At 29.8% G+C, this 27,925-nt stretch overlaps 1 protein-coding gene and 1 long non-coding RNA gene across 2 annotated transcripts; both read left to right on the top strand.

Moving 5' to 3' along the window:
* BckdhB (Branched chain keto acid dehydrogenase E1 subunit beta) lies at nucleotides 1-24,352 on the top strand. The gene is made up of 6 exons (XM_040724859.2): nucleotides 1-1,858; nucleotides 21,575-21,855; nucleotides 22,668-22,823; nucleotides 23,150-23,321; nucleotides 23,381-23,613; nucleotides 23,668-24,352. Exons 1-6 carry the CDS (start codon nucleotides 1,747-1,749, stop codon nucleotides 23,806-23,808), a joined length of 1,095 nt encoding a protein of 364 aa, XP_040580793.1. The 5' UTR covers nucleotides 1-1,746; the 3' UTR covers nucleotides 23,809-24,352.
* Nucleotides 24,353-24,557: 205 nt separating this feature from the next.
* On the top strand, nucleotides 24,558-26,045 carry LOC121129888 (uncharacterized). The gene is made up of 2 exons (XR_005868560.2): nucleotides 24,558-24,790; nucleotides 25,719-26,045. It is a non-coding gene; the product is annotated as an uncharacterized lncRNA (long non-coding RNA).
* The last annotated feature ends 1,880 nt before the right edge of the window (nucleotides 26,046-27,925 follow it).

The raw sequence follows: 27,925 nt of genomic DNA, 5'->3' as shown, positions 1-27,925 counted from the left end.
GGGTGTATCAAAGAATATTGAAGTGGGTCCTACATACACAGGATAGCGGTGGCGATAGATTTTGATTCCCTTTGTGGACAAGTGGTTCGTTATTGTAATCTATGGGCTGGGGTGTATTATAAAATATTAGAAGAAGTCCTTGATACTCGGGATAGTGGTGGTGAAAGGCTGTAATCCCACTTAAGAACCATCTGCTCACCAGCACAACCTGTTGTCCGGGGTATATTTTGCAAAATAGAACTGAGTCTCTCTGAGACAATTTCTTATCATACAATAGTTTGATTATTTGCGTGCAATATATATTTCAATGAAAATAAACTTGAGTATATGTTGGCAAAACAATCAAACCCTTAATGATGAAATTACATAGCAATAAACTCTTTAATAATCATATTACCCACAACCATTTCGCTTCGTCTTTGAAGAGCACAAAAGAATGTACAAGTGATGGGAATTTTGGCTCGGCTCACAAAAAAGAGCCGGCTCTTTCTGCTCCCAAACGGCTCTTCAGATTTTGTTGTTGCTTTAATATATTACAGAGGCATCCGTAGGGGTGGGCTGTAAGTGTTGTAGCCGACCAAAATATCCAAAAAACATAATACTTGAATATTTTTTTCCCAAAAATTAATTTAATAATGGTAAGCTGTGGATTTTTGACAAAAAAATTAATATTTGCAATTTCATTTTATACTTTTTGTATCAAAAATTAATATTTGTAATTTCATTTTAAAATTTTTTAACACTCCTGTCACAAGATTACATTTTGGACAAAGTTTCTCTCTTGCATAATTGTCCCAATGCCTTTTATTTTAGAATATAAATCCTAAAAAAAAATTATTCCCGGTTTTGCTTCAAATTTTGCCAACCTGATGATTAAAAAAAAAAAAAAAAGAGTAAAACTTCCTTCATTTGGTGCCCCCCCATGAGGACACTCTGAGCAGGCTCCCGTCGTTCACTTCAAAGAGCCAGCTCATTGATCCATTACGTTCGCGAACGACTCCTCATCACTAGAATGTACAACCAGGTCATGAATATAATTGAATTAATTTAGGAAAGGAAGTGTTTAGTTAATTTAGAACTGAACACTGAATCCCATGCCGTTCAGTCTCGATCCAGGTCAGCTCAGTTCTGTATATCAGTCCTAAAACTTATAATGTTCGGTCCTTGATGGCGTCCCTTAACTTTATTACTTCTTTTACTTCCAAAGGACCGGTCATAAGACTGGACTGAATAAATAAGTACTGACACAACACTAATGAAAACTGCTAAGGAAAACAAAATGAATTCTTGAGGTTACTTATTCAAAAAAAAAAAAAAAAAAAACGGGCATGCTAAAAAATTCAAACGATTAACATCACTACTTATTAGCCTACCCTACGTTTACCTGTCTAAAAATCATGTGACAACTATATAAATACAATATATGATAAAATAATTGTTTCATAGGTTATATTTTAAGAAAATTTATGACTAAATGAATGGCTTTATTATGAATAAATTATTTTAGACCTATGAAATTCATCAATAACAAACTGTGGCCTGGATGAACGCCGAGTCATGCACAAGGTAGTCAGTACTGCCTGTATATTGTATTGAGAATATACCTTTCCTTCCCTATCCTGCGTATAATATCAGCAGCAGATCATAATAAATACTTGTTCATATTTTCAAGTCTTTGGCATGTTTTTAACGTTGTGAACTTCCGCTCAATTTTGTGATTAAATACATACTTTTTTACGTAACTCCATGGCTTCTATTTTAGCAAGATTACCTTCGAGGCTATCCCTCGTCTCAAGACCAGGGGCCAGGACTATAGCCCATTTTAAATACCATCCAGATCAACCTATCACTGACAAAGGTAAGGAAGATACAGGTATAATGGAGTCATAAGACTCTCAATATGGAGTTTACATTAGAAAGAAATGTAGCTACTCATAAAGACATGCTATTTCAGTGATTAGTAAATACAGTTTTTTGTGTGTGTTAAATAATCAAAATATAATAGCGATTAAAGAACTCGTAAAGAGTTTTTTCATCGTTATTCGTTTTTTTTAATATACGAATTGTGTAAAAATTATGTCTAGTATATTATTTTGTGTAATTATAAATATGTCTTGGAAGTTCAAACTATCATTTAGTCAATTTTATTTCGATTTTAATGAAGTTATTATACTATACGATGTTGATCAAAGGACTACTATTAATATGTCAATCACGGAACATGTATTTGTTAAAAATCACGAAACCTTTGGCCTAAAATTATTTTCCTCCGTAATCACATATTTATACCATTCTTAGTGCCTTACTTCTTATTATATATAGTAATATCCGCTAAACATTTGCATCCACCATTCATATTTATTGAATTATTTAAGGATATTTATTTTTGTCATATATCTAATTTTTGTATAACTTTAACCGATGATTGTTTCTTCTTTTTCTATAACATTAAGACTTAATTCAGCATATTTAATTGCAAATGGGAAATGATTTTATTCATAAATTATTATGACTGTAGATACAGTATAGTTCATTTTAAATCCGTGAAGAATATCCGCATATTATGACTTATTACAATGTAATTAAAGTTCATGTGTGGAACATGTCAAAACTTGGTAATGTCCTGTTGTTACCGAGTCCAATGATTATCTGTGATGGAAAAAGATATGATAATGGAAGAACTAATATGTCTTTTTGTAGTTGCAACCCGAAATGTTATTTATGAGCCTGTTTGCAGCTAATCCAATGAAACTTTGTTAGAACTAAGCTGCTCTCCTGTAAAACATGTTTAAAAGTGTCTGAATTACCATGATGCTTTTCCGTTTCTTCTTATTTAGCCTTTCGGCAGATCATATTTTCTACAACTTAGACAATTTATTTTGTTAACGAATCTGAATAAAGTAAGATACTTCTTAATGCTTAAAGTTTTTTATGACAAATGCTTTATTTGTCAAACATTTGCAGAAGCATGCCAAGCACCTTCCGAAGGATCTCAATTGATCAATTATTCAGTCATTTCAACTTTCAATGTTATAATATATGTATACCCGTAGTATACCCTATCGTACAGTCAACTTTTGACTATATTAAATTTCATTTACTTTATGGGGTGACGAAATAAGTTTTATTTAGAACATAAACCTTTCCGGTCCATAAGAGATTAGTTGGGTATCCCAGCAATAATTATTTGTGCATTCAAGTGTTGTGTTTCAATTTCTTTTGTTTTTGCTATAAAATTATCTCAAATAAGACTGAAGGAGAGTTATTATAAAAAAAATTTCAATATCAGGGATACTTGACTCACTTCGTAAAACTCAAAAAAAAAAAATTATATTTTAGGTCTAATAGCATTGAGGTCTCTACAATTTATTCCCTTAAAGTTGCAAATATGATATGTTATACGATGAGAAATCAAAAAGTAATGATCATCACTTTGGCTGTGGCAGTAGATTACTAGTAAATAGATAAATTAAAGTACAAAGTAGGCGAACTATAGATTCCCTAATAGAGGGAGACGTTATCATAACAATTACTTGGCAAATAACAAAAAAAAAAAAACACTCTACAACTGTTTTTCCTTTTCTAATCTCAAAACAGTAATTTATCGATAATTGTTGAGCAATTATAGTGATGCATCCGCTAAGGTTAATTTAGTATGATGAGTGAACTTACTCTTGAGCTGTGACTCATTCTTTCTGACTTTACACTATGGGGGTAGTTTTTTCATATTTATTAATTTTCTTCTTAAATTCAAGCATCCCCTTATACTTTTAAATTTTGTAAAAATATAATTATTTGTGATTAATTAAAGGGTTAAATATTGTTGATCTTTCAAGTACTCAGTAATAAATATATATTTAATATTGGGGCCAATTTATATAGTTACGTCATAGTCATGGAGTCTAAAAATTGGATTATAGATACAAGGGTATTTGGGCATTAATTAAACAGTATTTATTTTTGATAAATGTACAAAAAAAAAAAATGCAATTCATAACTTTTGGAGCATAATTTGAATCCTCTCCCAAGAAATTCAACTTCCCTATGCATTATAGTGACACGCTTAAATTTCTCCTCAATTTAAAAATCCAAACATTGGCTCGGGACGTGGGGTTCTCGAAATTCATGTGTTGCTTGATGACTAGTTAGGCCAAATATGTTAAAGAAAATATTCTTCTTCTGTTTTTTTTTTTTTTTTTATTAAATTATACACTGACAAGAAAAAGTTTGGAAAAAATATTTTTTTGTCATTTTCATCAATGTATATGACTTTTTCAATATTTTTTACTTTAACCCGATGAAAATTATTATGATAAAACAGATCCATAAAACATTTTTTACTTATTTTGTCTGTAAAAATCAAGTGTTTTGGAGGCGGAAATGTGATGATTTGGGGTTGTTTTGGGAATTTGCAGAGTTGGAAACTTATTGCATATCCAAGGAATACTGAAGTAAAACGGTTATCATTCTATCTTCTATCTGGACAGAGATTAATAGGAAGGAAGTTTTTTTTTCAACAAGACAACGACCCAAAACATATATCCAAGCTCTGCAAAAACTTCTTTGAAAAGAAAGAAGCCTCTCAAATCTTATCTATTATATGTACAATGGCCAGCTAAATCTCCAGATTTGAACCCAAAATAGCTATTGTGGGAACACCTAGACAAAAAGTTCGGGAAAAGTGCCCCACAAATAAGAATTGGTTGTGGAACATTTTGAAGAATGCTAAGAATGATATCACACCTTTCTATCTTGAAAAACTAACTGCAAGAATCCCAAAAGTATGTAAAGCAATTATAGTGGCAAAGGGGTTTTGATGGAGCTAAAATTGAAACAAAAATACTTCGTTTTTTTTTAGAAATAAATGGTTATACCCATATTCAACTATTTTCTCCTAACTAATATTGAATTATTTTGTTAGAAATGGACATATACCTGTAATATTTTTCATTTTACTAGCCTAATTACTATGTCACCTGATGGTAAAGTCATAGGTAGTTAGATAAATAAGTGAAATTCCATTTTTTTCCAAACTTCTTCTTGCCAGTGTATATCATAGCTTTACCTAGATAAAAGAAAATATAGACAGTGTAGTTTATTGTCAACTGTCAATTTTTCTGCTTCTTTTTCCAAATAAGAGTTCTGAATGTTGATTTGTGGAATTAGAATTAGTGCTTGTTAAGGTGTAAACAATTCCTAATAGTCAATCAATAATAGCTCCATAGTTGGAAAAATTGGCTAACCACCAAGTAACTGGTTTTTTTTTCTGTTTCTATTCCGAAAAAAGGTTGCGTGGTAGAATAACATGAATACGTGATACACTCTTTGTTCATTATCTGTTAATCTGACCGAGTTAAAAGTGTCTATAATATCTGAAGTGTACCTCTTATATTATTGTTAAATTAATATTTATATTGTTATTAATTGTTTGAATAATTATTATTCTTTTCTATTATTACATATTTATCAATTCTATAAGAATTTGTCCCATTGCCGTATGAACTTGCCCCATCGATGAAGTAAATTGATACAAAAAATTACATACACTAAAATTACTATTATAGCTAAACTATTCACTATATCATGAAATATGTTAAAGAAGTTTCAGAAATAAGTAATATGTACCCAGTTGATCTACATATCAACTAACCCCATTCATTTTTTGATTAAATTGAATGTAAAATGTTCTTTTTGAATACTCTATAATGAGTTTTTCACTTGCAAATTCAATAGATTACGTGATCCCTTTGCATAGTAAATGCTTTCTATTTTTGTATATATAGAAATGATCTGGATATTATATTTATTTAAAAAAAAAAAACATTTTGCAAAATCCTAGCATTTAAAAGGTGGTTCATCTAAACGTTTGCAAGCCTAGAAAAAAAAAAGTAAAATTCTGTTGGGACTATATTTCTCAACCGATTTTATTAAAAATTTCAAAAAATTAATATTATAACATAAAATTGACATTCAATTCAATAAATTGCCATTAGCTCGGACCAAACGGGCATAACGTCTCCGAAAACGTACCACATTGTTTTTTTGACTGTCCAAATGGGTAAAGTCTGGAATGGATTCCGTATCCCAGCTCTCAGGGATATTGTGGTGCTGTAGATTCCTCCATTAAAAACTCTTTCAATATTGCTAAATACAAAATAGTCTACAGGGTTAAATTTCGGGGAGTTATGATCTCAGAAACTCGGTAGGACGTACATCACATCCTCAAAATTAAGAAAATAGAGTGTTATTTTGCTGATGTGACAGGGTGCCCCGTTTTGCTACCAGATCCTGTGTCTGTCTTTCATGATTCTGCAAATGTGAAGAATACATAAAAAAAGATCAAAGTATATCAACATTGCCCGCCCAACCATGGAGTCAAATGGACTTTTCGTCCGTAACTAAAAAAATGATACCTTTTGGAAACATTTTATAGCTTATTTTCATCTATACCAGTGGTTCCACACCTTTCAAATATAGAGCCCCATATTAGAACAAACAATCAAGAAACGACTGCAGGATACGAATTACCGATGATACAGAGATCCAAAATCAACGAAGTTTACGAGCTCGTTCAAAATACACAAGCCAAGTATGGTATAGGGGAGGAATCGTAAATTCTGTAACTCCTAGTTGACACTCCTACCAAATCAATCATTGTTGATGGAAGAACTTACATAAGGAATGAAACATTTCTTAAATTAAAGACTTCAGCAAAACCCAAGAACAGTACCTTATATATTAAATTTATTATTTTTCTATTGTTGAGGTTTATATATATAAATATTATTCATATATCTGATATGGTCTGTTACCCTATTTACTTGTTTATATATACTGTATATATTTCTTCTCTACGTACCTTTATATAGATATTGTAATAAAGTCAGTTACACATACCCTACACAACACATGTTAATTGGAGTTTCATCTGAGGAATTACCAACATTAATTGCTTATAATTATATTTGCTATGAAACTCTTCTAAACGAAGGAATACATTGAAGAAAAAAAAAATACAATTCCTTTGATCCATTGTGAGAAGAAGACTAAGACATTTCTATAGGGAATTATTGAGTACTTTTCAAGCCTTCTACATAAACCTAACTTTACTTCTACATCAAGCCCGTTTTTCATCTCAATCCCTCCTCTCACTCCATGTCTTGAGTTTCGTAACTCATGCGCTCATCCCAACTTGAGTCAATTTTCTACCACAAGCTCTTGTTCCTACCGCATCAGTAGAGCTGAGCCACCTGAATACAGACCCTAGTATATATGAGCTGCCTTTTTTATGATTTTGAAGGGAGAAAATAAATTACTTTTATAAAGAAGAGAACAATCTTTATTTTAAATAGCATTAGTGACAGGAAAATATTATAATTATATTTCAATTCTTATATGTTAATTTTATTATTCATTTTTAGAACAATTTACTGAAAAAATAGGCGAGATTTCTTCTTTTAGATGAAGATGTTAAAGCAGCACGACTTTTTAAATAATGAAAAAAAGAAGAAAGACACGCATCAACGGTTTTCCAACTATAATCGCTATACTTAGTTTTTCCTATACACACATTCCGTCTTTACCCATCAGTCCTTGCCATTAAGATTTGGAAGAAATGTTTCAGAAAGAAGAGCAAAAATGTAAATTTTGTTTAAACAAGTATTTAAAAAAGACATATACTTTATTCAGTTGTACTAGGATTAATAACTTGTTCAACTACTTTTTACCTATTGAATAATGTATTATTCAATTTTAAAAGCACAGATATGAAAGGAATATACACACAATTGTAATCTACTAATGCATCATCCCATATGCCCAGGTTTATTGAAGCACTTAAAACACTTGACTTACCCATGAAAAACTGAATGATCAATAATTATAAAATATCACATCCTTTATAGTATTAAAATAACTTATGTGTGTGTTTGATGTATGTCCCACTTAGAAAAACAATGATAAAAAAGCATTTATTTCAAAAACAGAGGCAGATACATACTTTAGACATGAAATAAAAGTTATTTAGAATACTGTATCACGTATGTTAAGCAATGTTTCATTCTGGTCAGACCAGATTCATGGGCTTTGGAGGGGAAGTTTTTTTTTCGTTAATAAGTTGATTTTTTTCATTAAACAAGATCGATTCCCCGTGTCTCAAAGTCTTGTTAGGGATCGGTTGTTGATTCGAAAATGCACCATAAAGTTAAGAAATCCAAAACACTAATTATTGTACTAGAGGGAAAAGGGAAAACCTATATTAAATGTGAATTAAATAAGGGAAAAAGAAGATTTGCGAGTTATGATTAGTATTTATCTTCATTATGGTTGAAGCTGGAACATCTTTTAGAAGAGTTGTAATTATGTCAGTAATCACTCTTACTTCTGGTGGCGATGAGTTTCTATTTATTACTTATAAGAAAACAGTTCCTAATTAAATTAGCAATGCAAGGACAATACATATAGGTATAAAACACAAGGTCAAACAATTGAAAAAATGGCTTTATTTTTACCAAAAACAGTGTTTTCACTTTGTCAATTATGTATTGCTTTTTCAAGAGTGTCAAAAAAGGGTCCAGATTCGATTATACTTACATCAAATGGACAGAAAAAAGTAAGAGTTCAAACAAGGAGGAGGTTTTACAATAGAAATTAACCTATTATATAATTATAGTAGATCGCTTTAGTTTAGAAATTTAACATTAACAAACTATATATTGTAAGTAAAATCTTTTTAATTTTTCATTGGCTATCTTTAAGATGCATGTTCGTTCTAGTAGTCATTATTTTTTCCTTAGTAAAATTAATCAATGACTCACAAGTAATGTAAATTGAATAAAGTTTATAGCACACATCACATCAAAAGGATGACTGGAGAAAACATATTGCACAATAAGATCCAAAGTATCATCATTTGCTTTTTGAAATTACTAAAATAAAAAAAACTTAAAATTCAACTCCTTTACGTCAATTCATTTTATTTTCTCGCTTATTTGTATAGATATTTACTTCATTCCATCCTTAATGTTGGCAGTTTGAAGTAATTTATATCATACAGGAGAGAAGGAAACACTTTTTGTCAGGAAGAAAAATATAATACAATGAATTATCACAGTAACAATCATTTTGTACAAATTAATTTAAGCCAAAAAATGAATTTATCTTATAACACAGAATCCAAAACTGATTTCAGTTTTTCTCTCAGTAATCTGAATTTTGAAATATCTGGGACTACAGTAATTCGGGATTATTATCGTATAGAATCATTTTTTACCCTTAAACAATCTTCAAATTAAAATAAGATTAATAAAACTTATTTGTAAGTTTTTTATGTTGAAAAAATGTTTTTATTGATTCTGGAATTTGTTTTGACCCCCATATATTTACATTTTTAGGCTGAAAAAAGATAAAAACGATACTCATCTTTAGACCCTTATTACTTATTCATAATATATAGTGATGACGAATTATATCATAGATTATATTAAAGAAAAATATTCTATTTATAATTTAAAAACAGATATGTTTAAAAAATACGTATCTCCAAGGACTTTTATACCATTAATATAGTGTAATTAACGCAGTTGAGTTCAAGGGAAACCAAAGGTGTTTTCAATTATCATTAAACCAAATTATTTCAATGACATTGCAAATTAATTATACATGTAAACAGTGGCGTCGCTAGCTCCTTGGTGAAGGGGGGGGGTAAAGTCCCTCCCCCTCAAAAAAAAAAAAAAGAAGCATAAGCTCATAATTTTTTGGGCTAAGCTCCACCAAATGATGAAAGCTATCCACGCTTCTGAATGTAAGGTAAATTTAATTTATTCCTAACAAGATAATTAAAGACTAGGAATTAGTAAGAAAAAAAAAAATCAAATAATGAATTAATCGAATGCATTCTGAACTTAAACTCACGTCAGAGATTATCGATCAGATTAAAAGCTAAAAACTTATTTCATTGGAGATTGACTGGGGTTGATATGGTGGGTGTTCTTTCATATGAATTTGCGTCCATGACTAAATGTATTTGTGGATGGATTAATATTAGCACCCAATATCTGAATATAATATGCTGCTTTCATGATGCTTTACAATACATATTTATGGATCAGCAACATGAATGTAATTTAAAAAGGGTGCTTGCTTATTACTTTTTTTATTATAAGTCATACTCTGACAATTTTACCGAGTCTTTTTACAATATATATCCAAAGATAAAAGCCTTTTAATATTACCTATCGGGAGTGAGAAATGCTATAAAAGAAGTTATGAGATTTTCTTATTTCTTATATAAAATGTATATGAGAGTAATATATTCTTCATTAAGTCCTGAAAAAAAGTTTTATTCGACAAATAATTTTATTTTAATTTTTTTAACAAACATACATACTTAAGTTTTGGTGTTGAGAGGTTGTAATGGGATGGTATTTTTTGTATAACCCTTTTTGACATGTTTTAATGGTAATTGAATTTTTATTTGACTGCATAATACACCGATGTTTCAATCCTTCATTTTGACAATGTCTTTGGAATCTTCTATTTCTGTTTGCGCTATCTAAATAAAATGAAAATTTACTTTTCATGCAGAGACGTGTTTTTTCACTGTCGATTTGTTTACTTCTGTCTTTTATTAGTGGTTGAATGCCATCAATAAGGATGAAAATACTGTCTAAATTGAGCTAAGCGTCAAAGTCACGCTTGAGAGAATTATGATAACTTTGAGAGGCAATATATATCTACTGACAGGAATCAAAATGAGCTATAATGCTTCTTGCTCACTGATACGTTACTATTTTCAAAATAAAAATGAATAGAATCGTTTTTTTGTAAGAACGCGACTAGAAAGCGGGAGTGAGATTTATAGTTCACCTGAAGGAAGAGCTTTGTTATTATCAGCTGTCTGTTTTACGATGTTGGAGGGAGAAAATGAACTACTGTTATAAAGATGAGAACCTTCTACATTGAAAATAGCATTAGTCCAGTAAATATATAATACAATTATATTTCAATTTATATACTCGTATATCTTATAATGCATTTTTATATATATTTACAGCAAAGATAGGGGATCATTCTTCTTTAAGATTGAGATTTTTACATCCGACGACTTATTAAATAATGAACAAAAAAGAAGAAAGCGCATGGCTAACAACCGTTTTTCCTTTTTAATCATTTTACTTAGTTTTTTCTTTACACACATCCCCACTTTGATCATTAATACGAGTGCGGCCCCAGAAGTACCTGACCCAACTAAGAAACCCCAATTTCTTCTGGATTTAAAAAAAAAAAATAATCTCCTTTCAGTTCCATAAACCTATTTTTTTTTCTGGTCCAATTTTTGATTTTTATAAACTAAAGTTATTTGCTTTGAACCTGTTAAATTTCTTCACAACACTGGTTTTGCTTGAGTGTGATAAAAAGCACACCCCATCTTGCAAACAACTTTCTCTTTTTCTTGTCCAAATTTTCATACTATAGAGAATACTATGGTGGTTGTTGAACAAAAGGGATATCAACCTATTTCAAAATTATCTCAAAATAACATTAAATATATTTCTACATGCATTTTATAGTGGTGTATCGAGTCAAGATAGATTGTTAGACAGTTTGGACATTTTTTATTTATATTTTTATATATGTATAGAGTATAGATTAGACTGCCTTGTTTTTGAAATTACATTTTTCGTGATTGAATTTTAATAAGATCGGTTAACAAATTAAGAAAATATTCTTCATGACAAACCTTGAAATAACATTGGTGATATCTTTGAAGCTGATCTTTATTGGTATTTTAGTTGTAGCAGTACTTTCTCTCTTCAGTTTTTTTTTAAAATAAAATCGGAATTATTCAGTTTAAAGTGAATTAAAGCTTTTACACGATGTTGAATTTTAAAAATTGCTCAATCAATAAAGAATATATGCGTATTTCTCTCCAGACAATTATCATATTTATAGATATTTTTGACTTTTGGCATTTTCAACTCAACATCAGACATAATAAATATTACAATTGGCTTTGCTTCTTTCTTTTTTTAAATGGATAATTACTCAAACAACACTCTTAAAGAAAATCTAGTTGATGGTTTAAAAATTAAACTAATTTAAGAGAAAACAAATGTTATAATGTTTCGACTGACAACATCTTTTAAAATGAATCAATTTGAAAACAATTTAAGCAATTTCTTTTTTGTATCAATATGCTGCAGAAAATTGATTAGAGTGTAAAAAAATATAATGGATCGACGTAGCTCAATGAATAATGCACTTGGGAGAAAATATTATCTTGAACTTAATGTGTTGAAGTTCGCGTTTCGGTTAGTACTGTGTTGGTCCTTAATTAGGACTGTGGTCTAGTTCAATCCATTCCTATCCAGTTTAGTCATACTTGTCGGTTGTTAAAGAAGGTAAAATCAATCCCTTTTGACGTCATAGAGGGGCTTTTTCTTTTTATTAATTATTCTGTTATATTATTAAAAATTTATTATAATGAAAATTGAAATATTTTGCAAGATATATGCAATGATCATAAAACATATCTCACTTATCTCATTTGGTTTCATAAACCATCGACATTTTCATGAAAAAATCTAAGGACCGATAGACCGGCCCTAAGACTGGAATGGAGTGAACAGAATAAATAAGAACCTATACAACACTAATCTTTCGCATTCCTAGAAAAGGATATATACTTTATGTATATGGACTTCAAAGACAGTTATATGGAGTAATTGTAATAATATCATGCCTACCTATACTTTGTAACTGCAAGTCCATTTGACCAATTTAAGAAACATTAAAAAATTATATATGCCGGTAGTTGCATAAATACGCGGACTATTTGTGGCAAATAATTAAATGTTTAATAAAATTCGTATGATTTAATTTTTTTTTGAGAATTATATAATAGGAAAATTATTCTGGTATAAAATTTAATATAAGTACTGAATATAACTGCCGTCAGCTGCTATGACACACTCCAAGCGCCCACGGAAGGCCTTGCATACATTGATGATGCAATGGTCTTCCATGGCTGCCCATTGCTCATTGACGCTGGCCTTCAATGAGTCCCAATTCGGATGGCGGATAGCACAGGCCTTCTTCTCAATTTGCCACCACACACTGTAGTCTAGGGGATTCAAAACAGGTGATTGAGGTGGCCAAATGTTTTGTTCCAAAATGGCATGTTATATAATATATAATCTTAAAACCGGGACAGTCTAATGGTACATATATACCTTCTACCAATTGTAATATATTTATATCATATGCAATGTGTTCCTACATATTTATTTACATGATCCTTTTTATTCTTTTATGCGCAAGAACTAATAATATTTATTTGTTGTTAGTGAAATTGCAAACAGTATTTGAAGACATTGAATTATTAAATATTCATATGTAAAAATGGGTAATATATTATATTCTTTTGCAAAAATATATAAATATGTTGTAATTAGTGTTGTGTCCGTCCGTATTTATTCTGTCCAGTCCCGTCGTAAGACTGGTCCTATCAATCCTTGGAACTGGTCCTTAAGACAGTAGGTCTTTCGAATTATCAATACTAGAACTGATTAAAACATGAAGAAATATAGTTGAGTAACATCATCAAGGACCGAATTTTATCAGTTTTAGTACTGATATGCAGGATGGAACTGTACCGGACCGACCCTAAACTGGACGGGAGTGACTACCACAACACTAATAAGCTATTAAAGTTTGATAAAGGAACCATGTAATGGTGTTCTACCGAGTCCATTAAATAAAATTTAAATGACGTCAGCACTATTGATGTCAGCCATTTTGGGAGCCTACATAAATAGTTCCATGTTTTATTGGAATAACAAACGCTCTTTCTTTAAGATTTAGGAAAACACTATTCAGATGTTAGAATAAAATTTTAAGCCTCCACCGTCTATTAAAAATCTATATTTCTATCGTCACTAGCTTTATGTTATCTTTGATGATGAAAATCGCGTGTATTTTGGGTATATTGAAAAAAATCAAAAACTCAAGAGGGTAAGAATTTGAGTAGAGCAGCTTAACTGTCATGCCATTTCATTAGACCACCAACAATCATCTGCGACAAAGGTGGAGAGGTGAAGGAATAAAAAAGGTCATTGGCAAGAATTACTCTGATCCTCAATTCTTCTCTGAGTCCGACAAGGACTTACAATTATAACTTTGCAACATATCCTCAAGGTATTTTTTAAAAGTAATTCAATGTAGTAGAAAAGGAGGTTCAATATTTAGAGTTGAATAATAATGACAGCAGCCTAGGAAAGAAAATTAATTCGTCAGATTATCAATTCCAAAAAAAACCCTAGATGTTCTAAAAAATACACCCGATTTTTAACAGATTTTAACGATCTAAATATCAGACACTAATATATGTTAGACACATTCTATCACATCATTATACATTATTTTTGACATATTTTGGACAATAAACTAACTAGTATATTTGCAAGGATTATATATTTTTCTCCAATATTTCTACTTTTATTGTTCCTGATCTATTTTAATCAAATTTCATCATTTAAATCAATTATGTAATAATTGATTTATTGAAAAGGGAAATTGAGACTGAAGACTTCTTTGGGAGCTATCTTTTATATTATTAAAGCCAACGAACATTACTCTAGGCAATGCTGGATACTAGTAAATTATATTATAATCTTTATGAGTGATATATCGTCTCTCAAAGTTACTAAAAAGTACTTATTGATTTATTTACGCTCTTGTGGATTTCAACAATTTTTGCATCTCTGTTTATATTTTTGGATGCATTATATTTTGCTCATAATGAGTGTGATATTAGAGAAAAATATTAAGTATTTTATAAGATTAATAGGTTTTATTTTTCTATTTCTATGTTTCGATAATGTATTCTTAAAAATACACATTTACCTCTAAGAAACACTGAAAATGAGAACCATTAACATATTATTTTATTACTTGGTTACTAACTGCAGTTTGAGCTGGATATTAATTATACCATTAGAACTCATTAATAGCATGGAAAATCATAATAAATTAAGAAAGGATAAATTATTTCTTTTTTGCCTTCATACTATTTTATAAACAAAGGCGGATTCCACACTTGTATTGCATTGAACGCCGAAAGTCGTTTACAATTTATGCATATGAACAAAATCATTTTGAGGACAATCAATCTCATTACTTTTACTATATCTCGCAACCTTTCCCCCCCAAAAAAGACCTTAAATAATTTTGGTCAACGTTCGTTATTCATCAAATCAATGTTCTAAACTCTAAAACGGAGCTAAAAAATAGAAAAATAGGTTATTTGGAATGATCATTTTTTGTTTTTTTTTGGTTTCAGTGATTTTTTCATCAAATCGACAATCATTTCTGAAATTCAATTGTTTTCAAATCCTGGATTGATTTATTCAATCTCAATCTATTTTTGGGACTTATCATGGCCTCAACGGTGAACAACATTATCTGTGTTCCCTCTGCTCAAGTACTTCCTCTTTCCGCAATGTCATCCAGGAAAAGAGTGGATATTTCGAAGGAAAAAAAAAATTTAAATTACAATTTGATCACTTACACCAAAGTTTATGCTAATTAATAAAGTTATTTTAATTTACAAACTAGAACAAATCTTTTTGCATTTATTCTTCTCACCTTATCCAATATTAACTTAAAAAATGTTGGAATTGTACGCTTAGTACATACCCCAAATCTTGTATACAAAATCTAAAATATCCAGCGGTAAAGGAAACCTCGCACTTTTAGATTTAGAAGGCATACTTCCTATTTTTATAACGGTTAAATTAATAATTTCTTGATGGGGGTCAATATGTATAAACCAAAATGATTTGCCTTTATATGTATCTCTCATACAATATTTCTGAAAGTCATTTCCTTATCCATTTATTACACTTACTGAAATGATGGGTTTGATGTTCTCTAATTAACAGACGATAGTTTATATCTTATATGATTTTACATAATATAATATAAATTTTTATTTACGGTAATTATATATTAATAATATACATTTTGTAAAAAACCATTGTCTCTCTTCCAGAGTTTGTTCACAAATGTTTCCAAGGGGTGAAAGTATTCGTTATGGTTCTATATATTCCCTTAACACAAGTATTTTCGCCCATAGAATCTCGATTGTTGTTTATTGATCTTATATATGACTTTTTCGTAGATTCAAGAAACTTTAATCTCCGAATCTGTGGATTTCACAGTCACTTTATTAATTAAAAATAAATAAATAATAAACTATCCTTCGGCCCTAACCCCTTCACACGATTTTTTTTTATCTCACTATATTGACTTTATATGAGGAATCAAATTTCATATTTCTTAGACTGTAGTTGATATATGCATTTTAGGTATATAACAAAAAGGTCAGGAACAACCAACCACCTAGAAAATCTATAAAAATACTTATGCAATCACATTGATTGAGTAATACGTTATAACTCATTTAATATGAGATTAACAGATTTATAGAATGATATTTTTTATACACAATCTTTATACAAGGAAGAAAGAATGAAGTTATAAACTCTAGGTTCAAAAATGGCCCCATTTCCTAAATATGGAGTTTGAGTCGACGAACCCTTATGCCAAACCGTTTATTCAAGTTGTACGAATTATATGTATAGAGTTGTATAGAATATAATCTATAATTGCTATTTTTTTCTAATTGTCAATTTGAACAATGTTTAGATTTTATTTTTAAAGCTGTTATCATAATTTTTGAAGAAAGATTATCTAATCATAAAATAATGACTAGTAAGTGGGCTCATGAATGACAGACAATAACTAGGGGAACTATTAGTGCAAGTCCTCGTTTAATTTAGGATCTGCACCTAAGTAAGTCCTACATATGTTCATGATAGCTACTAGTGTTGCATTAGTCCTTATAAGGGACTGAAGACTTCAGTCTCGTCTAGTTCAGTCTTGGCCCAGTCTAGTCCTCCATATTAGTCTTAAAACTTATTAAGTTTGGTCCATCATGACGTTACTCAACTTAATTTCTACTTCTTTTAATCAGTTCTTGTACTGACAGTCCAATGTACGTATCCCAAGGACTTATAGGATCGGTCGGAAGACTGGACTGAATAAAGAAGGATTAACACAACAATACTAGCTACAGAGGGGGATTTGAGTTTATTACTTCCTCTCACGGCTACTTGCAGCTGATATAAAACATCGTGACAGATAAACTATTTTCCTCCAATATATTATTCAGATTGTCAGGGTTGAATGATTTCTTTAGTTATCAGAATGTCATATTTTATATAACCCTTTGTGCGTGCATAAATAAAACTCATAAAACTTCGTTTGACGCCCTTGTCTAGATGTTTACAATGTAAAAATACACAGAACGTCATTTAAAATTCATTTTAAAAATCGGTTTACACCGAATTCTAAATGAAATTAATTCAGAACGAATTTCTTAAAAGACCTGAATTATTTCGGGCCAACAAAAAATACATCGATCTCAGTATACTGTAAGACTCCTTTCACGTGACGTCATCATTATGAAAGCATTAACAACCAAATTTTATGAGAATAAAAACCTTTTCATTTTATTCAACGGTTTTTGTTTACTTTTTTTTCAACTATAAAATCATTAGATGAAGTTGAACCATTAAGTTTAATAGCTTACGTTTATGAGTACAATATTTTGTTTTTTGTTTATTTAATGTAATACCTATAATTGACTCAAATATGTCTATGAACTATAGGCCTGTTTAATATATGAAGTATTCAATTAGGATTTTTCCTTTTTCTTGACTTTTGTTCCAGAAGCAAGTATGTTGACATACTACAGATATCGTTTGTGGTTTTGTAAAAGAAACATTTTTGGCCTTTTTTTATTGTTGTTTATAAAAAGGAAAGCTTTAGGACAAAAAAGGACAACACTGCTGAAAGGACATCTCTTTCTTAATTCTAAGTTTCTTAATATTGTAGATACTTGTCAGCTATAAAGTTACTCTCTGTGTAGCAGGACTAAAACCAGAAGGATATCTTATTTTTTCGGTCAAAATCCTCCAAAAACAACGCCCACCCCCAAGATAAAAAAAATATTTATTCATAAATGATAACACAATGCAACAGCATTTTTGCCCTCTGGCTGAAACCCACATTTATTATTGGTATTTAAGTAGTAAAACACGAATATGGCCATTAAAACTTTGAATTCATGAAGGTTTGGCCTTTAAAGCCTTTAAAACAAAATTAAGTGTAGGGTAGAACTAAGATTCAGTTCCATATTTCGACATGAAAAAACGATATATATGAAAATCAAAGAAAATAGTAAATTGATAAAAACATTTAAGTATTTAAAAAATGAATTATTTATTACCTTATCTTGAGCATATTTAATAAAAAATGTATATAACCACCAAAAAATCCAGTAAAATAAAGTACAGAAACGCTCAGAACTTTTTACGTCACCTATTGTGTGCATACAAATTCAAACATGAAAACATGAAGTCAGCCATTGTTATTCGCTATGAGTAACTTTTTCAGCAACCTGTAATGGAGAGGAATTTACGTTCATCTTACGCTATTTTAGAAACGACGCCAAAAGCTTAACAAAATAGCTAAGAGTAATTATTCCTTCGACGTATTAACTTTTTATGCACGTTTTTTTTAGCCAATTGGAGTTTTTGTCCTAGAACCGTGTAGTTTCCTTCTATTATTTTCTCCAGGCATACAGAAAATTGGGAATATTATACAGCGTGCGTAAGAGAAGTTTTTCATAGTAAGATTAAAATCAACTTCATTAAAAACAACTCATACGTAGTATCAGTAGTATTGTTAATTATAATTATACCTCATAATATCTACAATTATTTCTCAAAATTCCGCCTTCATGCGGCCAATATGGCCTCGAGTCTGGGCCAGAAGGCCTTGCACATCTAGATGGCTAGTCAACTTACCTATAAGCATACTTCTTCTCAACGGAAGCATTCATAAATCAACATTGTGGTGGGGATTTTTCACAAAGCCCCATATTCTATAGTCCAGTGGCGAGCAGTTTGGAGACGAGGGGGCCTAATTTGTAGGCCAGCAATCGGTGAGATTTTCTTTGAATAAGCTTAAATTGTTATGACCAGGTGGCGAGTCTTGTTGGCAACATAAATTAGGGGTATGAGAATCCATTACATTTTGAGAAGTCAAAGTTCAAGATACTACAAAATATAAAAAACACAATATCGACCATAACAAATTGAGACGCATCACTCAAATTAAGTTTGGAGAGTTCATTGTTAAGTAGTTAAGATAACACAAAACATTAAAAACTCATAATGGACCATCATTTTTGAACAAATTAAGAAACATAACTCGAATGAATATTGATTTTATGTGGAAATATTTTAGGGAGAGGTTTATGCTCTAGTGAGTCCTCATTCTAAAAAAAAACATACACCACACAATAAGAAAATATCAAATGATATTGTTAATATAATGTTTTTAATTATTTTAGTCATAAATTAATTATATTTATTTAGTTGTCTCTTAAAAATATGGGATTTGTACTTATTTGTGCACGTATAAATTCTCTTGTATTCCTTAGTACTTTTTTCTACTCTTTTTTCCATTCAAGCCAATGAATAAGAACATGCTTTCTTTAAAATATCATTTAAAAAATATTGAACTAGCTGGTAAAATAGAAATGCAGAAAATGTTTTGTTTTTTTTCCTTTTACAAATGAGAAAGCCTTAAAACTTGGACCTTATGAATGTTACAAAAAGATTTAAATATCGAAAAAAACGATTTATCGTCACAAACTTGACTGAAGGTAACCCATGTAGAAAGAAAACACTGAGGAATTAAAAGATAGTGTGTAGGGCATAGGCCATGGAGTTGTATCAGTCCTAAAGAGGGGTTACCACATGTATTTTACGTGTACATATATAAATGATAGTTTTGTAAGAGCAACTCTACTCCCGATAATATATATATAACCATACATTGATACGTGTAAACGCACAATAGATGCAAAATTAAAATCGACCATTCCTGGCCTGTCTCGTTCCTGTTATCTATCCTTGAAAAACGTCACAAATTTGTAAACACTTTCTTCTAAGACATATCCTCAATATTTATAATTGAGTAATTAACCTCCTCAGTTTACGAATTGAATTAGTTTAGTAAAACTGTCTACAGATTTTCTTACATGGCTGAGACTAGCTTGACGTTATAAGGACATTCCACGTCAAGTGCACACATATTTATGACACTACATACTGAATTATTTAATTTTGGTTTGCAATTTAATCCTTCCAATAAAAAAAGGGATTTTTAAAATTAAAGTCAAATATGGATAAAAGAAACTGCTATTTTTCAAAGTAAAAGTTAATTATATCTGCAGTTTTCTTATATCTGATATATATAAAAAACCACTATTTTTGGATACTTACTCATGTGTAATTAAGTAATTTTGTATTTAAACCAGTGCTCGATTATATTCTGTTTTTGATAGATAGTAGAAGATTTTTATAAGTTAATGAGTTTTTCATGCTTAGGGTTGTGTCATTCGTTATTTATTTAGTCAAATCCAATCTTAGGACAGGTCCCATCACCAGCCCTTTTGACAAATCCTTAAGACTGCCGGTCCTGTGGACAGTCAGTACTATAACTTTTTTTTAAAAGAAGAAATAAAGTTGAGTGACGCCATCAAAGACCGAACATAAGTCCTATAAGTTTTTAGGGATGATTTACATGACTGAACTATACTGACCCGAGAGTGAACTTAATGGGACTGAAGTCTTCAATCCTAAATTAGGATTGACACAACACTACTCATATTATGAATATGTACTGATTGAAAAACAATGTGTAATGAATTTAAAAAGAAAAATACAGTTTATAAATAATGTACCAGCTTACGATTTTGTACTCGTTAAAAAAGAAAAATCATTAGAGGAATTACTTATTCTCATGAAGTTTTGTGAAAAAGAGAAAAAATAGTTGACTTTATGCGGATTTTTTACTCCATTTTTATTCTATTTGAAGTATTTTATGTTATATTTAATTGGTAAAATATGAGAGAACGTTGAACATAAGCGTATGTATATTATATCCGAATTTGACTGTATTATGTTAATCTGATCAATGGAACCCATTTGATTTTCTTTTGAACTTAAAAACTAAGGACTACGCTCTCAAGTATAAATAACTCCATTATTTTTACTCAATTTTCATGATTTTGTTCACCAATATGCTCAAAACCATATATTTTAGTTCATAATTTTTCTTCCTTAAGATATTAAATTTTATTATTTAGTTAACTAAGTGACCAAAGGTCACACAAATTTAAATACAATAAAAGTTTAATTTGAGAGAGACTACCACCTGTAAATACAATGTAAAAGAAAACTTAAATACTACTTAATGGATTTGAAAGTAGATTTATTTATTACATTAATAGTTTTTCAATTTACTAGTTTATAGTTTACATAACTTTACATACTTTTGTTTGCAGGGGGATACAAGTTTATCTACGTTTAATTCATTTAAATTCAACCCATATATTGTATTTGTAATATTAACTATATGATTGCATTTATTTTTACAGGTCAACTTGAGAAAATGACTATGCTTCAATCCATAACTTCAGCCCTAGATATATCTTTAGAAAAAGATGCATCCACTTGCATTTTTGGAGAGGATGTTGCCTTTGGTGGTGTGTTTCGTTGTACTGTAGGACTTCAAGATAAATATGGAAAGGATCGTGTATTTAATACTCCCCTCTGTGAACAAGGAATTGTTGGATTTGGAATTGGTATGGCTGTAGCTGGCTCTAAAGCAATTGCTGAAATACAATTTGGAGATTACATTTTCCCTGCTTTTGATCAAGTATGACGAATGATTTATTCCATTTGAATTTAGTATCGATAATTACAATATATTAATTTTGCTGAAGACATGCGGGGCATACACTTGAGTCTAGTCGTACGATAGTAAAATTTATATGAATATTGTTGTTTATACTTAGAGGGGATGTTTGTAATGGATGTGGTCTTCTTCTTATTTAATAAGTAGAGGTGTGTTAAAATCTCCCTCTCAAATAATTTGATATAAAAATCCATAATAAAGTAAATATATTTATGAATTTAAATATAATTATAATATTTTCACGTCACAAATGCTATTTTAAATTTTATGTCTTTATAGCAGTAATTCATTTTTTCCCTTCCAAAAATATAAATTAGATAGCTGATATTAACAAGGGTATTTATTCACACTCCTACACCAATCCCAATCTCTATTTATAATGTACATTTTATTCGTCTAACACGACGTTACCTAAATTATACAAAAATTTGTATTCTGTTTGTCGATTTTTCTTCTTTTTCCCTCTAATCAGAGTTATTTTGAACATTCATTGATTGAATTTGAATTAGGTTTTGTAACCAATTCTTCACAATTACTGAATAATAATGTCATAGTAGGGAAGAATATTAGATAACTACCAACGGATTTTTAGACCTTTTTTCCTTTTTTTTTTTTCGAGGTAAAGTTGTGAGATACAATAATACAAGTATAGCGTGCTTAATTAGTCAGTATATATATATATTTTAAATAAAAAGCTCGGACTAAACAACTAATTATAAGAGCACAAATAATTGTTGATTAAATCATATAAATAATTAATTGTCAAATTATAGATTGTCAACGAAGCTGCAAAGTATCGTTATCGCTCTGGAAATTTGTTTGATTGTGGTAGTCTTACTATTCGCGCTACCTGGGGAGCTGTTGGTCACGGTGGACTTTATCATTCTCAAAGTCCTGAAGCATATTTCGCACATACTCCTGGATTAAAGGTATATAACATTATTTAATTACTTCATACTACAAGCAACAGAATGTCAAAATGAAGTATGTCTCGGATTTTAACTTATTTTGTATTAAAGTATTATTTACCACTTTTAGTTGACAACATTTTCTATTTTTTAAAAAGAATGATTTTGTAGGTCAAAATATATATATATGGAATCTTTTTAATTAAATATGATAGATTTGTTACGCTGAAATACATGGAAACAATTCTTTAAATATGCCTAAGCTTTTTAGAGGTATTCTGTTGTTTTGATATACAAAATATGTCAAAAGATGTATCAAATATATGTATTTTTTTATTTGTTTGTAGATTGTCATTCCAAGAAGTCCAACAAAGGCAAAAGGCTTGTTACGTTCTTGTGTCAACGACGAAAATCCTTGTATTTTCTTCGAACCCAAAATATTGTATCGATCTGCTTCAGAGGAAGTTCCTGTAGAGGATTACTCAATTCCAATTGGAAAGGCTGAAGTTGTTAAAAAAGGTAACAATATAAGTCAGTTACAATCATTTTCATTAACTATAAGTCATCTTCTTTTATAGGATCGGATATAACCCTTATCGGTTGGGGCACTCAAGTTCATGTTTTACTTGAAGTCGCAACCATGGTTCAAGAAAAGTTGGGTGTATCATGTGAAGTTATAGACTTATTCTCAATTCTTCCTTGGGATAAAGAAACTGTATTTGAGTCAGTTGTAAAAACAGGACGTTGTCTAATTGCTCACGAAGCTCCCATTACAGGTGGATTTGGTGCTGAGCTGGCTGCTTCAATAACAGTACGTTTGACTTTATATTTAATCAAAAATTATTCCACTGTTGTTTCCTTTTAGGAGAATTGCTTTCTCAATTTAGAATCTCCTATTCAGCGAATATGTGGCTATGATACTCCCTTTCCACTTATATTTGAGCCTTTTTACTTACCTGACAAATGGAGATGCTTGGAAGGTATCAAAAAAGCCATCAACTATTGATTTTACCTTTGTACATATTCGCGAAAATCTCTGAGCTCAACCGTTATTTTTTGTGATAAAGATAAATTTGCAGTTTTAATATAACATTATTACTATTTTTGGAATTTAAATAATTTTTTGTTTCATTTACTATGCTCTTGTTTTGTCCAAATGTAAAAGAAGTCAACTTTATTCATACCAAATAAAGTATAAATAATATTTATGCGCTTATCTATATATTTAATGCAATTGTCTGTGGGTGTCTTTGGGATTTACGGCCAAACAAATGAATGGATTTTACTGAAATTATTCATGTAGGTTTCTAAGGTTCAAGAGATTCTTTTTGTAACACTTTCTTTGGGTTTCAAGGAAAAATGGACTTTTTGTCAACGATTTTGAAGATGATAATTCCAAGAGTTTGACCTTTGAATATGACGAGGATAGTAAAAAATAAAAGATATCAAAATATTACATTGATGTCAATTTAACCGAAATAATCTTTGTTATGAAAAATTGTGCCATATTATCTTTTGTAACGTCAAATTTAATAAATTAATAGAAACAACCCAATTTTCAATCAGTAACTAATAACATAAGAATACTCATCTTTAGAGTCGTTTCTATTACTTTTTAATTGTTGTATCATATTATTTCGTGATCTTAATCTCAAGTTTAAGAACAAGATTATAGTATAACATGAAACAATATGTTTTATAGAATTTCTCGTTATTCCAAAAAATATATCTAATTATCCATCTTTTTTTGCTGAGTTTCAATAATTCACCATTTAAGAAATAAAAGGATATCAAGATTTAGCTCTGCATAATGAAAATTACTGAAGAAAAAAGAACAGTTATCTCCAATTTCAGATAGATATGGGGAAAAGTGTCAAAAGAAAAAAGTGATATGGATTCGGCATGAAAAACAACAACTATAAGATCCAGCTGTAGGAATGAGGCGAAGAAAAAAGCGAAATCAATAAATCTTATTAAGCTAGAAGAAGGTAATGAAAGTTGACAATTAATCAATGGTATCTTGTTTGATAATTGTCGTGAAACGTAATCAGAAGTTAAAAAGAGGTCGTTTTATGAATTATGTTAACTTTGTCAATTACTTTTGTGTTGATCCTCAAGAAGGCATTGTATTAAAGCGCTTCTCCTAGAAAATAATTGTACATGCAAAAATAAAAAGATGTGGTTCTGACATATGTCAACTTTGTGCTGATGAGATTAAACTAATCCGCAAGGAACTATTTGAATTGATCCGTATGACGGGTAACTATTCGTCATATATAAATGACAGTGTACTAATTAAAATACCTAATAAGCAAAGGATCAATGATTAATTAATCATTTGAGACTAATCACACTTCAAAACACTTTATACAAAGCTTTTTCACAAGTAACTGTGGAAAAGCTCAAAAAGCAGAACACAGTATATAACTCCAAGTGAGAACTTATAGTCTGAAAATAATTACTCTGCATGTTCATGTTTTTAAAGAATAACCTTACGAGTATCAGCTTTTCCAAATTGTATGGCTTGTTAACTACATCATGTTTTTTCCGTACGATTTGCAAATAAGCTTTTCCGTATGCCTTGTTAACTAAGTACACAAAAATTTAAATAAGAAAAAATGTAATTAATAAACACAGCAACGATTCGAATAGAAAAATTGTCAATCACTTCTGTGTTAGTGATTATCATTAGACATGACAGATTATTCAAATTAAAAAATACTAATTGATTGAAAAAAAAGGATAATATGTTGGAAGAACATAATTCAAATTATTATTTTAACAGAAAACAAACATTTAATGAATTTTATAAAAATAATTAATACATATTTCGATTTAAAAAATTAAAAGGGAAGATAACTTTAACAAAAAAATAAACAATAACGATGTATAAATCTCATTTATTTATATATTTAGGTGACATATCCCTGAAGCAAAATTACCGAGCATCAAAATAAAGATCTATAAAAAAGGATTACATAAGGAAAATATGTACGGTATTGTTTACGACCCCCTTCATGTACGAACGTTGAATTAAAGCTTAATGCATTACCGGGTTACTTTTTAAATCTAAAAGTTTTTCATTATAGTAATTTATTTAATACCTAATTTCCTATATTTTACGAATTTTTGAAATTCAAAGTAGAAAATAGTTGAGCACGAACTGTGAATAAATTTTGTAGCCAAGTATTTTATAAATTTTGTATGCATACTTATTATAAAAATAGATTAGGAAATTCATTATGTTAATTTGTTCAAAGAAAATGGGAGGAAAAACAAAGTTAAAGGTTGGAGAAATTCATTAAATTGAAGGTATAAAAGAATCTCATAAATATTTATGAATACATTTCCCCTTTTTTCTATTTATGGACTTGTCCAACATTTTTTGAAGGCTCTTACATCTTTCTTTTTTTTAATTTATTCATTTTTTGTTGTCATAAATTTATTCATTTACTTTTGTCAATCACATACACTCAACGATACATCAACTATTAATTTAATAAATTATTTGTGCAATAATGACTGCGGTTGACTTGTTCTAAAAGAAAAGAAATATAATAATAATAATTGAAAAGAAAGAGAGAGAGTGGACCGTAGTGTTGGGTCACTACTTATTTATTCGGTCCATTGCAGTGAGAACGAAGAACTTTCCGGTCTTGTATGACCACACACGAATGTTCCATCAGGTTTAGAATATAATTAAATCTATTTAGGAAAGGAAGTTCAATACTCAGGAATTAAATAATAATGGCAACTGCAAAGGAAAATAAAAATTCATTCTTCATATTATCAATTCCAAAAAAAACAACAAAAAAAAAAAAACGGCCCAATTAAAAAAATTGCATGACTTATATCAACATGTATAAAACATCTTTCTATTTGGTAATTTGAACATTTTTTTATATTTTCCACAGCTGTTGTCAAAATTATTAAATTTTTGAAGGTACTACATCTAAGTATACATTAAAAACTAGTGAGTTTGCACATAAAATATAAAGAGTAATAATGAGGGTTTGTTTGAGAGTTGTAAGTATAATTCATTGTTGACTTGGAGTAAAATTGATGATCGTCATCCGAATAATTCCTACCTATGTTCTTGCTAGATAAGGAGTGGGATTTGTATTTATTTTCGTTCCCTCACGGTTAGTTAAAATAGTTGGTATAATAAAAATTGTCAGTGTGACCACATTAATCTTTTGTTTAATTTATTTTTACATACCGGCGGGACATATATTCTGCTGATAGTTACTAAAGGAAAAATACCCTTTTTATTTCGTTCTCAGCTGGCATCTAGCTCATGCTATTTCATACGTCATACCTATTTCATAATTTATTCTTCTTGATGAATAAACAAACTAATAAGTTAGGACTAATGATTAGAAATGAGGTTTTTGTAAGAGTGCAAGAAGAAAACGGGAGCAAGACAAATTGTATTACCCTTTTTAATATCAGCTGCCTGCTAATAAACGCTAGTAATAAAATGTTACTTTGTAATATTCTAATACAGTATCGAATAAAATACTATGTAGGATTTAAAATTGTCGGACATGTAACGGTTAAGTCACAACAATTATTTTGTATTTCATCCTAAGATAACAAGAGAGATTGTAATTTTGTACACATTGCTGAATAATCTTGTAAAATTTAAAATCGATTGATAACATACTTTTGAGTAACACAACTTTAAAGTTCGAGGTTCCAATAACATGCATTTAAAATTCAACAGTAGATTTTAGAATTTTTTTGCAAAAAAATGAACGCTTACTTTTTTTTTTTTTTAAATACTAATAAAAAATAATTTTTCTAATTTTTTTCCAAACAGGCGAGCCTTTCCTTGAGCCCAGTTTATATTTATTGTTTATATTTTCTGGTGTGGGATAATGTGAAGATATTTTGTATTTATTAAGTTGTATGAGAACAATCTTACCATGTTTTATATCAATAGGAGTTTTGACATAATTATTTTATTTATTAGCTGCATTTTTATAATATTTTGTGCAAAATTATCACTGTCTGATAATATAAACCAAATAATTGGCAATGTGTCAACAGTGTCTGAGTTTGTGAAATCAACCAAATGAAACGATAATATTTTAAGGAATGAGAAAGGGAGAAACAGACGC

Source organism: Lepeophtheirus salmonis, chromosome 14, assembly GCF_016086655.4.
Source record: "Lepeophtheirus salmonis chromosome 14, UVic_Lsal_1.4, whole genome shotgun sequence".
NCBI lineage: Eukaryota > Metazoa > Arthropoda > Copepoda > Siphonostomatoida > Caligidae > Lepeophtheirus > Lepeophtheirus salmonis.
This window is presented reverse-complemented; position numbering and strand designations above follow the sequence as displayed.

Coding starts and splice junctions, on each gene's coding strand:
- BckdhB (XM_040724859.2), top strand. CDS start 1,747: ATGGCTTCTATTTTAGCAAGATTACCTTCGAGGCTATCCCTCGTCTCA. Junction 1,859..21,574: donor TCAACCTATCACTGACAAAG/GTAAGGAAGATA, acceptor TTATTTTTACAG/GTCAACTTGAGAAAATGACT. Junction 21,856..22,667: donor TTTTCCCTGCTTTTGATCAA/GTATGACGAATG, acceptor GTCAAATTATAG/ATTGTCAACGAAGCTGCAAA.